Genomic DNA, 15596 nt, shown 5'->3' on the forward strand with positions numbered 1-15596 from the left:
CACTTTTGCTCCATAAAATATTGCCTTCTGGAAAATGCTACCTGGAACCATCTCATCTTTCATGCTTCAATAAAAAGTCCGTTGTATGTTCACGTCTTTCTTCTCTCATTGCTCAATGCTTGGCACCATGCCTTTCGTTTTCCAGTAGGATGCTGTTTCTCTTTTACCTTCACTCCATGCCCCACAGCTTCTAGACTGCCACGACCTACTTACTATTCTACCTGATCTTGGCTCCTGGAACCCTAGTCTGGCTCGAAACACCAAACCTTTAACTTGCCCCAAGTGGGGATCACTCACATAGGCTTATTCAGTTCAGTTCAGTAACTCAGTCATGTCCGACTCTTTGCAACCCCATGAATTGCAGCATGCCAGGCCTCCCTGTCCACCATCAACCCTCGGAGTTCACTTATTACCAAAAAGGTAATCACTAGAATCCATCAAAGGTTCAAGGAGAACCAGTTAAATCAAACTAACTCTACCCCACATGGTGCGATCACTAGTTTGACAGAAATGCCGTAGGTTCCATATATCATGTCCTTCATAAACTGGAAAATGAAATCCTTTCATTCTCCCATGGTAGACCTGAAGGAGAACTGCAAGTCATCTCTTTGGTGGATCTGTATTTGACTGAAGAACACGTTGGAGTATTGATTTACTGACTGATACAACGCTTTAGGGAGGCCTTTAGTGGAAGGCCTCAGAGCTCTGTATTTAAAACTGCTCAACAGAAAAAAGAATTTGAATATAGTTATGGAAGACATACATTTATTCCAAGTAAACAAGATACAAAACAGAGAGACTGAAATGAGTAAGATATAACTTATGAGGGATGGTGACAGAAATCAAGATAGCAGTTATCCTTGGAAGGCTAATAACATAAAGGTAGCATGAAAGGTCATCTGGGGTATGGGTTATGTTTGCATTATTGACATGGGAGCATTGTCCACTTTGTAAAAATTCATTGAACTTTACACTTATGCTTGATGTACCTTCCAGGACAGTCTCTTTTATCAGAATTATACAACCTGTGGTTCTAATTACTGTGTGTTTATGTATGTATATTGGTATTGGTGGTTTGAGTAAATTGAGTCACATCTAAAACTATAAAATGCTGTATTACAGTGGGATGCTACAGCATTAGATTTCTCATAAATTTTTAGATATTTTACCATCTCATATGGACTTCTCTGATGACGTACATTATAATTGGCTACCAGGTTGTAATATGGTCATGTAGTTCCTTTAACATTACTCAGTAGAGGTAGAAAAGCAAATGAGATGATAATATTATGATAATATTATGATATTAAAGCAAAATATATGCAGTTATGAAGTTATAAAATTTATTCAGTGTGTCCTCTTTTAGCCATGTATGAAAGAAATTTTCTCTCAACATTTCCAACATTTATTCATATTGCCTTGGAAGCAAATATAGGGTTGACATTCATTAAGAATTTGTAAGTCTTCTCAAAGCCAGACATCTGCTTGGCATTCAACGTGTTCACAAACTTCTTTCTTTAAAGGAATGTCTGTTGAGCATTTAGTAGCTTCATTTGTGCTTTATGGCTACCCTTTAAGTAGAGCATTTATTTAGAGAAATCCTTAAAGTTTAAGACAATCCCCAAAGATTCGAGAAGCAGATCTGTCTTGACCCTTTACTTAACATACTCAAGCAATGACAAAAAGTATTCAAGGTGTCCCTTTAGACCTCTTCTTGGAGGGCCCTTTGATCAGACTAAGGTGAAAGGTTTTGCCTGGAATGCCACTCCCGAGTGACGACACTCACTGAAGTCAAGTGTTTTTTTATGCATGATGGGGAAAATAGCCTAAAAGGGGGTTAAACTTTGATTAGAGATGTTGCAAGTAGGGAAAAATGCTTACTTCAATTTAACTTTTGCTTCTCAGAAGACATGAGTACATAAATTATGTAGGAGAACGGTGATTACTAGACAGTCTAAAAGCTTGGAGGCTCTAGGCCAATTTTCAACCAACTGTCACAGAACATAACTTTCAAAATATGTTTAAACTAAACTGACAACTACAGAAAAAATGTAAGATTCTTTGAAAGGCTGACTTATGTGAACTGATGAGGATCTCAGAAACCACATGCCATTTAACACACAGCAATAACTCCACTGCAACGTTCCCACTCTCTTCTGGAGGGGATATTAAAAGAGGTTGACCAGATGCTTCCCTGAATTAAGCAGTTCCAAGCAGGAGACAGATTCTTCCTAGCATAGAAGTGGCCAACAGAGGTAGGGTTCATCCAAAGTCTGACAGGGCGAGAAGTCGCCTGGCTCAGTGGCTTTCATGTTGGAAGGAGCTGATCCAGGAAGGGAGCATGTGTGCAGGGACCTCACACCTTTCTATGCCAGAGAAGCTCCAATCTTAACTGCTGTAGACATCTAGGCTCCCTGGAAGACTTCACTGCTATATGGCAAGCTCTCCATTTTACAAGTTACAAAACCAGAGAGAGGTTCCATCAGGTATCCAAAGTGCCAGAGAGGTAAAGTTGGAATAAGTATTTCATGAATCCCTAACTATACAAGCTGTAAGACCCTAGGGTGTAAAATATTGGTCACTGAGACGAGAAATTATTACCTGGTACAGTTAGTCTGCAGAATACCTCTTGCTTTTAGCTGTGTACACACATCTCCGTGAGTCTTGGAGCAGGCTTTTTCCCTCTACCTATCCAAGGAGTTCCAGGGAGCCTGTGAAATCTCTAACATGGCAAATTCAATTTTATGTGTTTGTGTAAAATTGGTACAGACTTTTCATTTGTTCTTCAAAAGTATCTGTGATCACACTGAACGGAAAAAAAATCAATGTAGGGAACAGAAGGGAAGGACCACAAGAGGAGTAGTTTATAACCAGGAAAACTTACCTTAGCATAAGATGCACATTTCCTATTGAACTACTCAGGTTATATGGGTAAATTTGCACAGAGGTAAAAGCAAAAACTGCATGTGGCATCTAGGAAAATACAGTACTTGGTAGACTGATAAAAACAGATTTTATCGTACTTCTTGGGTTTTCCATAATTGAAAAAATTATCTGATGTAGAACATGCAACTTCATTCTGTAAACCAAAACCAGGACTCCAAAGCCCTGAATAATTTGGGGGCCAGGGGATTATTCCTGTCTCTGAGTATTCCCTTTAGAAAATGATGGTGAGTAAGAGATGTAATGACAGCTGACAGAGAACAACTGTTTCTTTCAATTCAGCTGTAGACTCTTCAGGGAAAATGCTCATCTTTATAACTGCGTCAATTAGGCAAACACTAAAAACTGCCTCCTGCCCTTCATGCTGATAATGTCAGGGAAGAAAGTGGCTGATGCAATCCTGAAGATGGAACTAATGGCCAGAGCCTCATTATCCATTAAGGGAGGCTTTTCCCTTATTTCACTCTAGTAAAGAGAAGATGGCAGAGGAAGAGCAGATTCTGAATTATCTTCACCTGTGGACTGACAAGAAATAAACTAGTTTAAGGGGAAAACCCAGAAAGCCATCATGAACGTAAACGAATTTGGGAAACAGTGGCCCACTGTAGTTTGAAATAATATTCGGCATTTATGTGGAGGGTTTCTTATAATGGAGTGAAATAGAGAATTTCCTGAGGCAAGGAGATTACAATCATCTGAGAAACCAGGAGCCAGAATGCATGCATTCAATTTCAAAGAAGGATCTATAGAACCACTCACCTACTACTCCTCCCAGTGAGGAATCATCACGGAAAGGATGCTTCAAGGTCAGTAAGCGAAATAACAAGATGGTCTGTACCCATAGTTTAAATGCCAAGAGGCACCAGGCCAAGAAGGTGCGCCAATATAGATCGGGCAGTGGCACTGATGTATTGATAATTATGGGCTCAGAAGAGTTCCCAAAGCCAGATGGGAAGCTGAACCACAGTCCTTATGGGAAAAGACAGAATATGGTGGTAATGAGAAGAAAAAAGCAGAGGAAAGCGATTTCACTTTTAAAAAGTCCCCTAAAACTCTACATAAAACTCTTAGTGTCTGCCTAGGGACCTTCAGAGTCCTCCAGCATGCATAAACCAGGACGGAGAGAGGAAGGGGTCACACACATCTTTATAAGTTCAGTATCAGAGCTGAGCTGCACGTTCAGTGCAGAGTGCGAGTCCCTCCCAGGGGGCCTGGGACCTGGAGGAGCCCTGAGGTCCCTGCGACTTGTGAGCTTTCAGAATAAGGATCTGAGGAGGGAATTTCACAAGCACAGAACATATTTTTTTTTCCTCCCTTGATTCTGCTTTCTAGTTTTTCTCTCCCTCTGCTATTGTTTAATTTTGTGGTTCGACTTTTTGAAGAATGGTGGGAGGTGCCGAGTTAAGCAATACTCTAGGAATGAGGCTCAGCTGCGATGAAACTGGCCTCCCACATCTTTCAAACCGATTGTGAGTCTGTTTAAAACAAAAGGCAGACACAAATACAAAGGAGAGCAGGCAGGACGTCTTTTGCATCCTTGTATGTGTAGCATCCTCGCCCAGCACACAGTAGGCACAGAATGAATGCCGGCTCAAGGGAACTGGTCCTTTTATCTAAACAGCTCTGTGTTCTGTTTCTGAACAGAAGCCAACAGCCACATCACTTAATGTGTTTTTGAGCAATCTTTTGTTGATCCTTGTGATCCTATTAATGAAAGTGATTAAACAACCAAGTCTGGAACAAAATTATCCTGATGTGAGAGTGTCAGAGTTGAACATTACTGAGACTTGGTCAAGAGATCGGCAAGGAACCAAGAAAAGTCACTGGAAAAGCAGATTTAAGAAATCATGAGTATCCTCATGCTTTTAAAATGAGACAGGCAAGATAAAATAATTTCTATATTTTTTCTTCATGGTTAAGCTGAATCTGATTATTATTAATATTAAATACCTAATACAATATTGCCTAAAGCTTTAGAGTAATAAATATTTATTAATACATGCCATAGACACGTAAAAATTAAATGACTGATATAATTAGATTTCTAGGAATGATAAAGGCTTCCCAGGTGGCTAAATGGTAAAGAATCCACCTGTTAATGCAGGAGACTAGGGAGACTTGGGTTTGACCCCTTGGCTGGGAAGATCCTCTCTGGAGGAGGAAATGGCAACTTGCTCTAATAGTCTTGCCTGGAAAGTTCCATGGACAGAGGAGCCTGGCAGGCCATGGGGTCGCAGAGTTGGACATGACTTAGCAAAACTCCAATACTTTGGCCACCTCATGAGAAGAGTTGACTCATTGGAAAAGACCCTGATGCTGGGAGGGATTGGGGGCAGGAGGAGAAGGGGACGACAGAAGATGAGATGGCTGGATGGCATCACCGACTTGATGGACATGAACTCTGGGAGTTGGTGATGGACAGGGAGGCCTGGCATGCTGCGATTCATGGGGTCACAAAGAGTCGGACACGACTGAGCGACTGAACTGAACTGAGCAACTGAGCACAACAACAGGGATAATAAACAACTCTTAATGCTCTGAGTATAATTTTATAGGCTGAAATGATACTTATCAGGGAAACTTATTAAGTATGAGTTAACCTATATTTCACAAAAAAACCCCACTGAAATTTAGGAAATATCTATAAGGCATGGCTTGTAAGTTTGGTGACAATATCATATATAGGATATTTAAATAAAGAAACAAGTAAAGCCTGGACCAAAAAGAAAAGTTTCAAAGCAGAAGACTCTTTTATTAATAAATATATTTTAAAAGAAAAATAAAGGCCAATAGTACAGTTTTCAAGATAATGTTAAGAGCACAGATTCTGAGAAATTCTTTAGAAGTCTTGTGAATTTCCCCTTCCATTAAAAGAATGCAACTTGAGAAACTGCTACCCCAGACCAATCTGACCAGCTGGTTAGACTCAGCAAGTGGGTCCCAAAGAGGAAAATCTTTGCATTTCACGGTAACCAGAAAGGAAGAGACGGCACATGGACACAGATTTACTTTACATTTTACGAAGACATGAGAGGTTCTTTGCCAAAAGCTCAGGAAGCACTGGAGCTAAACAGTTCACAGAAGCACAATTCTATGGAGTAGGCCTTGATAACTCAAAACAGACTTTAACTTAGGATATATGCAATATTACAAATTAGAGGGCAGAAGATTGTACGGTCAATAAATAGCCTTCAGAAAAATGCTTGGCTATTTGGAAAATGACTCAGTTAGTGCCTCCCACCATGATTTCCCCACAAATAAGTCCAACTCACAGAATCAAAGATATAAGTGTAGAAAATAGAACCTTTAGAGAGACAACCCCAGACAGAAATGCAGATAGTCTTAAACACAGAATGGCAAGAAACCTGCTGATTCAAATTGTGAACAATTATCATTAATGACGGGCTTCCAATCAGGACTCACTTTCAAAACAGCACCTTAGCTAAATCCATTCTCTCACAGCTCCAAGTCAGTGAATGAGCTTCACCATTTCTGCTCAATGAGGGATTCCTGCCAGACAATCCTGCGAATAGACCTGTCCATGGCTTGGTCACAATGTTCTCAAAGCTATCCCAGTTTGTGAACACTGAGTCCTGAATGAATGAATTAACAAATAACTGACATTTACAAGTTCGAGATAAAATAACTTCAAGGAATGTTAAAAATCAAGAGCTCAGGATCTAGTTGCTCTTTACTGAAATCTGACAAATCCCAGAGAACTTACCTGCAGCAAATAACAGCTTTGCACGACAAAGCTAAGTCCAGGAAATACTGCCTTACTCCAAAAGTTAAGGCATATTTGAGGGTTTTCCCATCAATTATAAGAGCAAAGTCATTCTCCTTCCGAAGAGCATCACCCAGGGTAGTGCAGTGACGACTGAGAGTTTCCCGTGTTCCCTGTAAAATTAAACAAGAAACGCCCTCAACACTTACTCCCATTTGTTCTTTCAAGATGTCTTAAGGTTGTTCGGCAACTACACTTAGTTATTTTTAGTGCTTTTCAGGTTTCAAATTGCTTTTACATATCTCCATTCATTAGATTCTCACAAAAGCCCCATCAGAGAATATTGGACAAACATTATCAGAAAAAGTAAGTGACGTCTTTAAAGTCATACCCTGTTCCTCCCAGGGTTGGGATCAGATTACACGTCATCCATTCCCCTGCCATCTTTGTTCATTATTCCAACCACATAATCAAAATCTTGTGAAAATATTTTCAGTACAGTATCTTCTTAAAGCACAATAACACTGAACTAGTCAAAAGTGCTTAGCTATGAATCAAGGACTGATGCTGTAGCTGAAGAGCCAATACTTTGGCCACCTGATGCCCACTTATTAGAAAAGACTCTGATGCTGGGAAAGATTGAAGGCAGGAGAAGTGGACGACAGCAAATGAGATGGCATCACCGACTCAATGGACATGAGTTTGAGCAAGCTCCGGGAGCTGGTGATGGACAGGGAAGCTTGGTGTGCTGCAGTCCATGGGGTCGCAAAGAGTCAGACATGACTGAGCAACTGAACAACAATAAATGAATCAAGAGGAAAAGTTGGAGAATATAATTTAAATAATTAATGGGTTTTCTTTCATAAGTATTCAATGTGATTGAAATTAATTCCCAGTAACTCAGAAGAGGAAGGGCAGTATCTATAATCTCTTGCCACTTCATGAATTGGCATCTGTAATTTCAGTCATGATTTCATGATGCTGTATTTCAGTTGGGGAGGGTGACATGTGGCCCTAGTAGTCTTGGCAGATCCAATAAAAGAACCCATTCCATCAGTGAAGAGTTCACTTTCAGGCAAAATAAAAACCTTTAGTGTCAAGGAAGGCTTTGTTTACCTCAACCGTACAGAGGGGTTGTATCTCTCTCCCTCTGTTAAGAATTACTGCTTTCCCAGCTCTTCAAAGGCAAAAAGTTTTAAGATACTTCGTATTTCTTTCCAAATCCTGTCCTCTTCCTATTATCTAATAGGGACAGCTTATTTCAATAGAGCCCTAAACATGATTATTATTATTTTAAAAAAATTATTTATTTGTTTATTGCCCTGTCGTATGTGGATCTTAATTCCCTGGTTAGGTTTCAAACCCATGTCCCCTGCATTGGAAGCGTGGAGTCTTAACCACTGGGTCACCAGGGAAGTCTCAAGCCTTGACAATACAAAGAAACAGGACACACACTCTGCACAAGGAGGTGTAAGAAACAATTGCCTTCCTATTAGAGTTTTGTTCTGACTGCTACAGTTTTGTTCTGACTGCTAACTGAGTCTGTAGTTATTTATATAACAAATTTAACAAATCCATATTTATAGAATAAAATATACCTATAGTAAAAACAATACTTATAGAATAATTTTTGTTATACTCATGGGAGATATAATTATTGTTCCAATTTAAGACTGTGGTACAGTTATCTGAGTTATCTTCACAAAGAGGGAAGCAAAGGCAGAGGTAATTAAAATTTTATATTGCGGATTTCTGAAGGTGGTTTTGCATTCGTATTTCAAATGCGGTTCACACTCTGTTCTGGAATTTCAGAATCTGTTTATCAAAATAATAGAACTATGCTGTACTGTAAAGTAAGACTGCCCAATCCTCCCAACACTGGGACTTTGTTTAACACTTCCCCTGTTCCTTGTTATACACAGTGACATGAAGGACCACCATATAGCAGCATTCTTTGCAAAATTCTCTGTTCACACTTTACATCAGAGGTGAAAGAGCTGTTTTAATTTACAGACCTCACCCTCCTATTTCCTGCTGGAAATTTTTGGCCCAAGAGAATTTAAGAAAATGAGGCCAAAAAAAAAAAAAAAAAAAGTCAGTAAAATTTTGCAAGCAAAATTTACCAATGACTATCCATAGTTGATTACTCTGGATTGTCTTAAAAGCAAACTCCCATAGAAATGAACAACCAAGCAAATTAATGCACTGATAAAAAATGAAAATAAAATAATATTTAGCATGTACCACACACCAGTCATGATTCCAAGGCACATAGATACAACACTTCAGTTAACACTTATTACACACCTATGCAGGAGGTATAACTATTGCCCCATTCTGCAGATGATAAGCCTGAGATTTGAAAGTTCCTTGCCCCCAAACACATGGCTACTAAATGGTGAAACCCAACTGAGAGTTAAATTTCTGTGCTAGCTTGTCTTTCTCTACATTATCCAGCAAAAACAAAACCAACAGTACCAGGCATAGCAAATTATACATGGAATCCCCAGACCATTCCCTCTGTCGTCTCCCCGGAGCCCTCATCATCTGTCTCTCATCTTGCCTTTACCGCCAACAGCGACTTCTCTCCACAAAACAAGCCTGAAACACGAATCATGCCTCTTTCTGCTCTCAAATTTTTCAATAGCTTGCTTCTACTTACATGATAAAGTCCCAAACCTAAGCCCAACTAACTTTCGTTGGCTTTTCTCTTTACAACCTTGACTCCTTTATCCCCTCTCTGGACCGCTCTTTTCTCCTGAGGATATCCCACTCTCTCTTAAACCAAGCTTACCTTCTCAAACCCTCCCAGATACACTCCATGCTACCAAGCATAAGTCCCTCCATGCAAGACCTTCAGATCCTTGAGCGAACAGACAATGTCTAATCTCGTTCCCAGACACAAACACAGCTCCCGCAACTACAGATGCTCAGGAAAAGTCATGTTTATGGAATGAGCACTGATAAATTCTGATTTCACCCTACTCGCAGCAGTCCATTTCCCCTCTATTATCACTTCTGATTTGAGAGAAAGAGAGAGAGACTGACAGAGAGACAGGTCAGACTTCTCTTTCATGCTTTTTTTCTAGAGAATAATCCCTATTACTTCAACTGTCTTTCAAACCAAGGCACTGCCCACTAAAATGCAGATGTGTGTATTTGTGAATCTATTTGTCTGCCTATCTACCGACTTATCCATCCATCCATCTGCCACTCTGTGTGTGTTTTTTTAAGCTTTTGCCCATGTCCCTCTTGATCTGAAAAGACAAATGAAACCTGAGATGCACCTAAGGAGGGCTTCCAACTTCCTTACAGACCAGCTGCAAAGTGAGACTGCAAGGCAAGTGAACTCCTGAGTTGCGCAAGCTCCCTCATGAACCAGCCTGAGGGCCACAGTCCTGGGCGCCCAACCTTCCCTCCTTCCAGGGTGTTCTCTAACACCATAAGATGTGTTGAGAACTTATTTGTGGCGTCAGGACCCCTGGGTTTGCTGGGTGATTATCACAGATCTTCAGCAAAACCGAAAGGTGTCAGGAGATGTGCTAGAGGTCACAGTTCAGAAGGTGAGTCAACATCTTCGCACAGTGAATTCTTTAGTCAGCCCACCTCGGGTGCAAGGTAACAACCACAGAAAAGCTGCAAACATTTTCTTATTTTAGTTTACAGTTTCCTTTTGTAAGCAGATCTGTCGTCGGCTGTGTGCTGCCAGTTACACGTTGCATTTGACCCTTATTTATACTGCCAGGAGTATTTTAAAATTCCTTTATTTATGAAAGTTTATTGCTTCTCCCTTAAGCCTAGGAGCCATACTTTATGGCCATATTGCATTGGAGCTTATCTCCTGTAGCTAGAAATAAATTTATTACTACATTAGCTGTTGCTTTGTTTTCTTTTTGGCTACTGAAGGGGGAAATGTTTAAACATTTAAACTTAGTGACATGTGAAAGTGAAAATATATAAATGAAAAGCTAACTCAGAAAAAGGATAAAAGACCACAGAGTACAACAAAATAAGAGCTCTGTCTCCCTTATGCTACAAAGTCTTATTTGTGGGTGGAAAGAAAAGGCGCATCTGTTGCTATAATCAGGGAGAGTCAGAAGCACAGGCAGTTTGGAGAGACAGGCAGGGGTCCAGGCGCCTCACCAGATGGGGATCCAGTACGGGAGGGAGCTGCAGGGAAGGTGAGATCTGCCTGCAAAGGCCTGCAGACTGCATCCCACGTGGACATGCATTTGAGCACTCAGCTATCTGCTCCCTGCTAACGGCCTGCCCCCAGCCAACTGCTCATCAAAGCCCTTAGGCGCTCCCTCCATGCCTTCCTGCTTTGGCAAGTCACAATCCAGTCCACCACCCACACTTCTCTGCTCTTAGTTCCGACCCCACAGAAAGAAAAGAAAATCACCTCCCCCAGAGGACAGGCTCTAACCAGCTCTCTTTTCTATGCGTGCTCATTGCTACCGATTGCTCCTTTTCCCCAGGTCTAGCCAATTCCACTCTTTCCTGAGGCTACCCCAGACTCCAAATTTGCCCCTTAATACTACAGCTAAAAACATTTACAGTTAAGAAAGAATTCTCTTAACTTTTCTCTCTTAACTTCAAAAACTTCCCTTTCCCTAATCCTTGCTGACTCCTGAGCCAGGCAGTCAGGTGGTGGGGGAGACTGACTTTGCTCATCTCTGTTCCTCCCTCTTCTCCCTTGTATCTTTATTTTCCCCCACTGTCACGCTCTGAGACTACAGAGTGAAAACAATGAACAAATAAACAAACTGAGACAAGTCCTTCTGACTCTGTCCTTTGAGTCCTCCAGGTGAGATGAATACCTCCAACTTTCAGACTTTCTAAATACTTGTTTATACTTACATAGGGCAGCATGATGTATAATTGCTTATCTGTCTATATCTCTAGGTCTCTTTGGGACTGAGTCCCTTGATAAAGAGATGAAATACAATTAATATGAGCTTGGTGAAAATGGAATAACCAAATTATTAATGACTGGAGAATCCCATGTGGGAAGTTACAATCCTTTGTTGTGTGATTATTCTGAGGATTGTTTTTTGCTGCCCGTAAAACTCCCGTGTAATCTTGGCTACTCTTAATTAGAGCAGTAAATAAAACGTTAGTGTGTTTATTTTATGACAGAGGAAATGGAGAACAAAGTGATGGTTATGATTGAGCATCTCCTTCTATCTTATATAACATAAATTATCTAATGAATATAATGGAATCAACACCTAGACTAGCTACTTAGTGATCAAGCCAGGTTATATAACGGTAGATTGATGAGAAGAAAACAACTTGTATTTGGTTTATAAGAAACATACTTGAAAAAGAAAAAAGAAAAGAATGATGCTTAGCAGATAATTAGATCAAGCAGAATTTTTCATAAAAGATAACTCTGACCAAAGGACCCTAATAAATTTCTATGCGAATCTTCAGGGTATTGCCTGGCCCAACAGATGGCATGTTCATATAATACCTACCACGGTGAGGGAAATTTCCCACTCTCTCTTTCTTGAGTTCTTTTGGCTGGTTTAATAATTAAATTGGCACAAGAGAGATTAATGTGGGAGAAAACCCCTCAAATTAGTATATATGGAGGTCTCTAGAAATGGGACCTAATAAGTGTCCAAAGCATGCAGGTTTTATGCTTTTTAGAAAAAGAAACAATAAATTTATAAAGACTTGACAAGATAGAGAAGTTTAAACTTTGGTAGTAAATTAGTGAGGAAGTAACAAGTTTTGTTTAAACAGCCTTCTTGGCCCTAAATTTCCTATCTCTGGTGATAAGGATGTCTCTACCTCCTGAAGCAGAGAGGCTACCTTCCAAATGGGAGATTTATTTCTTGCTTTCTAAGACACAGGAGGGTCAGAATGTTTTTCTTGGATTGGATGGTTTTTCTAGAGTAACTTTAATTCAAAATATTTGATATGCCAGTCTGGAATATTTTGAGAGGGTCTACCCTGAGCCACAACATACCCTCCAATGAAATAAAATAATTTTTTAAGAAATCAGAGACTGGCAGCTTTATGATAATTTTTTTAAAATATTACTTTTATATGACCTTTGCCAAAGAAATTCTTGATAAAAATCACAGCAGGCACCCTAGACAATGAATACGATTTTACAGTGAAATAAACGGAAAGCCCTGACTTGTCTGGGAAGTATCTTAGCATGCAAGATGTCGTTTTCATTCTGGCAAAAACTCTGCTTGGAACAGCCTAAGGAACTCAGAGGCCAGATGTGCAAAGAACATTTTAGGCCACCTAAGAGCTATGTTTCTGATGGCCCCAAATGTAATGTTGCAGAAAGCACCTGCATAAAAATGGCCCTTTTCAGCTTCTGGCTTTTCTTTCTGATTCCTTTCAGGGGTTTATAGAACAGTTAGTCTTACTTAGGAACATATCCAGGAAATACCCTAGTAGAGAATGTGGCAACATCCCTAAGCAGAGGAAAATGAAAGCCTCTTGTCTTTGACTAGAAGACTACTCTATTCCAGTCTATTTCCAGCAGAAATGAGGTGAAGATTACACACAGTCTAAGATGTAACACCTAAATGTCATGGCTCCCACACCCTGCTCCAAGGCTGCAGTTACTTACAGCGACAGAAGGAAATGTGTGATCACTCATCTTATCCCAGAGGTGTCATCAGTGAGGCTAAGCCAAACAGCTAAAGTTAAAAAAGTATACATATATACTTACTGAGTTCAAACTATTTGTTGGTGTGTGGGTCTGAATACAAATAAGAACTCAGCACCTGTAGTTTTCCTGGGAATCTGTTAAATGTGTGCAGGTCAAATGGTAAACTTCTGCTTACCATCATTTTATCATAAATTCACCACCAGTTAAATGAAATAAGCATAGCGTTTTGGCTAATTTTGAATTACTTTTGGAAGACACGCAAGTCTGACCCTTGTCGGAAAGGCTTGGTAAGTGTATGAAGCCTGTGCTTTTCACTTTAGTATTAGCACCTGTGGTTTCGGTTTTCACTTACTTTCCACCTAGAGGGCAAAAGTCATCATACTATTACAGGAAAGTATCTTTTTGAGCAAGATGGGGACTCTGATGAAATAAGACCATTTACCAGAGGTTGACTCACTGTAAAATAACTTTTCAGAGCTTGTCAGCTGATGTGCACAAGTCATCAGTCAGTGTAGAGAAGGCAGCCATGAACATACAACAAATGAAGTGAAGGAAAGGGAAGTCGCTCGGTCGTGTCCAACTCTCTGCGACCCCATGGACTGTAGCCTACAAGGCTCCTCTCTGTCCATATTCTCCAGGTAAGAGTACTGGACTGGATTACCATTTCCCTCCCCAGGGGATCTTCCCAAGCCAGGAACAAATGTGTAACCATAAAGAATGGGGCTTCTTTAGTTAGAAATTCAAGAATGGCCATGAGGGTTCAGATCATGCTTCTGGGCATTGATAACATTGACGCAAACAATGGAGTCACATTGCAAAGAACTTAAGTTTCAGAAGACGAAACATACATCGTGGCTAAGAACTCAAGATATTCCTCAACTTTTGGTAGTTGCAGAGTATAAGGTGAAAACAAGGTAATCAAACATTTTTCATCTTCCTTGGAAAGGAAATATTTATTTTGAAAAAAGTTCCTTAATGATGCGAAAGGAAAAAACCAAATGAAAAATAAGGAATAGTTTCAACCACTAACAAGTAAAAAATACCAAGAAGTCCAAAATACTTTCAGATAAGGTGGCTACATAGGGGCAGTGTTCTAGAAAGGATTATATCCCATATCACATGTCACAGGTAAGTTCATGTCAATGAACTTTTTGCCAGGAGTACATGTATATTCCAAACTACCTCCTTATTTATTTTTTCATTTGACTAACTCTAGAAGGCAATCAGGGGCTTCCCCGGTGGTATCAGTGGTAAAACACCCAACTTCCAGTGCAGGAGACATAAGAGACACAGGTTTGATCCCTGGGTTGGGAATAGACCCTGGAGGAGGGCATGGAAACCCACTCCAGTATTCTTGCCTGGAGAATCCCATGAATGGAGGAGCCTGGAGGGTTACGCTCCATTGGGTCACAAACAGACATGACTGAAAAGACCTAGCATGCAGGCATGCAGAAGGCAATGATATGGCATCAGAATGGCTTGGGTTGGATTGTTGCTGTCCCACTTTAGGCAAGTTACTTCTCTGAGTCTTTTTTTTTTTATTTATAAGATTGGGTTAATATCTCTTCCTAGGGTTATTGTTGTGACAAGATGTGCTAACTCAGGTGTCCTGTCCAGTGCTTGGCTCAGAGGTGACATCTGAGAAAGATTAGTTCTTTTCCTTCCTCTGACATCAGATCTAACTGTATTATCAACACATGATGAAGAATGAATGCTCTGCAACTTGTCAATCACCGCATAACATCAGTGCAAAGCAAGTGGTATATTACTGAGATGATTTTCCGTTTCCTTTTGAAATCTCCTAACAGCAATTTTTTTTCAATCTACTTTTTGATTACTAACACTCAGTTTACTAGCTATGACTTCTTTTATGTAAAAACTATCTGGAAACCTGTCTTCCCTCAATCATAGAAAAGATAGCATTATCCTTTCCCATATGATATGTGGCTCTTGGTAGAGAGTAGGAGGACAAATATTTATCAAGTTAACCTAGACTGTTTTTCTTTATCTCTAAATTTCTGTCTCTAACCTGAGATAATTCTTGAGCAGAAAATAAATTGAAAGTTACAAACTGACTGGCATGTCTCTCTTACTATCTATGTTTTTTGCAGATGACCACATCAATATATGCTAGACTTTAAGCTCCCATAAAGAATATAGAGTTACATATATATATATATATATATATATATATATGCGCAGAGTAAATAGCATTATATGTAAATGAGACCCTCAGAAATAGTAGGTTGAAAACAATGATAAAGAAAACAGTGAGGACTCACTTTGCTG

At 39.9% G+C, this 15596-nt stretch overlaps 1 protein-coding gene across 8 annotated transcripts in view; it reads right to left on the reverse strand.

Annotated features, from left to right (window-relative positions):
- The window catches only part of ATP8A1 (ATPase phospholipid transporting 8A1), a 232344-nt gene that overhangs the window by 69557 nt on the left and 147191 nt on the right, over positions 1–15596 (reverse strand). For all 8 annotated transcript variants that reach the window (XM_042251351.2, XM_042251349.2, XM_060417595.1 and 5 more), the window contains one exon: positions 6668–6840. In XM_042251351.2, the coding sequence (XP_042107285.1) occupies positions 6668–6840 (173 nt within the window). The remainder of the gene's footprint in view (positions 1–6667; positions 6841–15596) is intronic.

This window comes from Ovis aries, chromosome 6, assembly GCF_016772045.2.
Source record: "Ovis aries strain OAR_USU_Benz2616 breed Rambouillet chromosome 6, ARS-UI_Ramb_v3.0, whole genome shotgun sequence".
NCBI classification, from domain to species: Eukaryota; Metazoa; Chordata; class Mammalia; order Artiodactyla; family Bovidae; genus Ovis; species Ovis aries.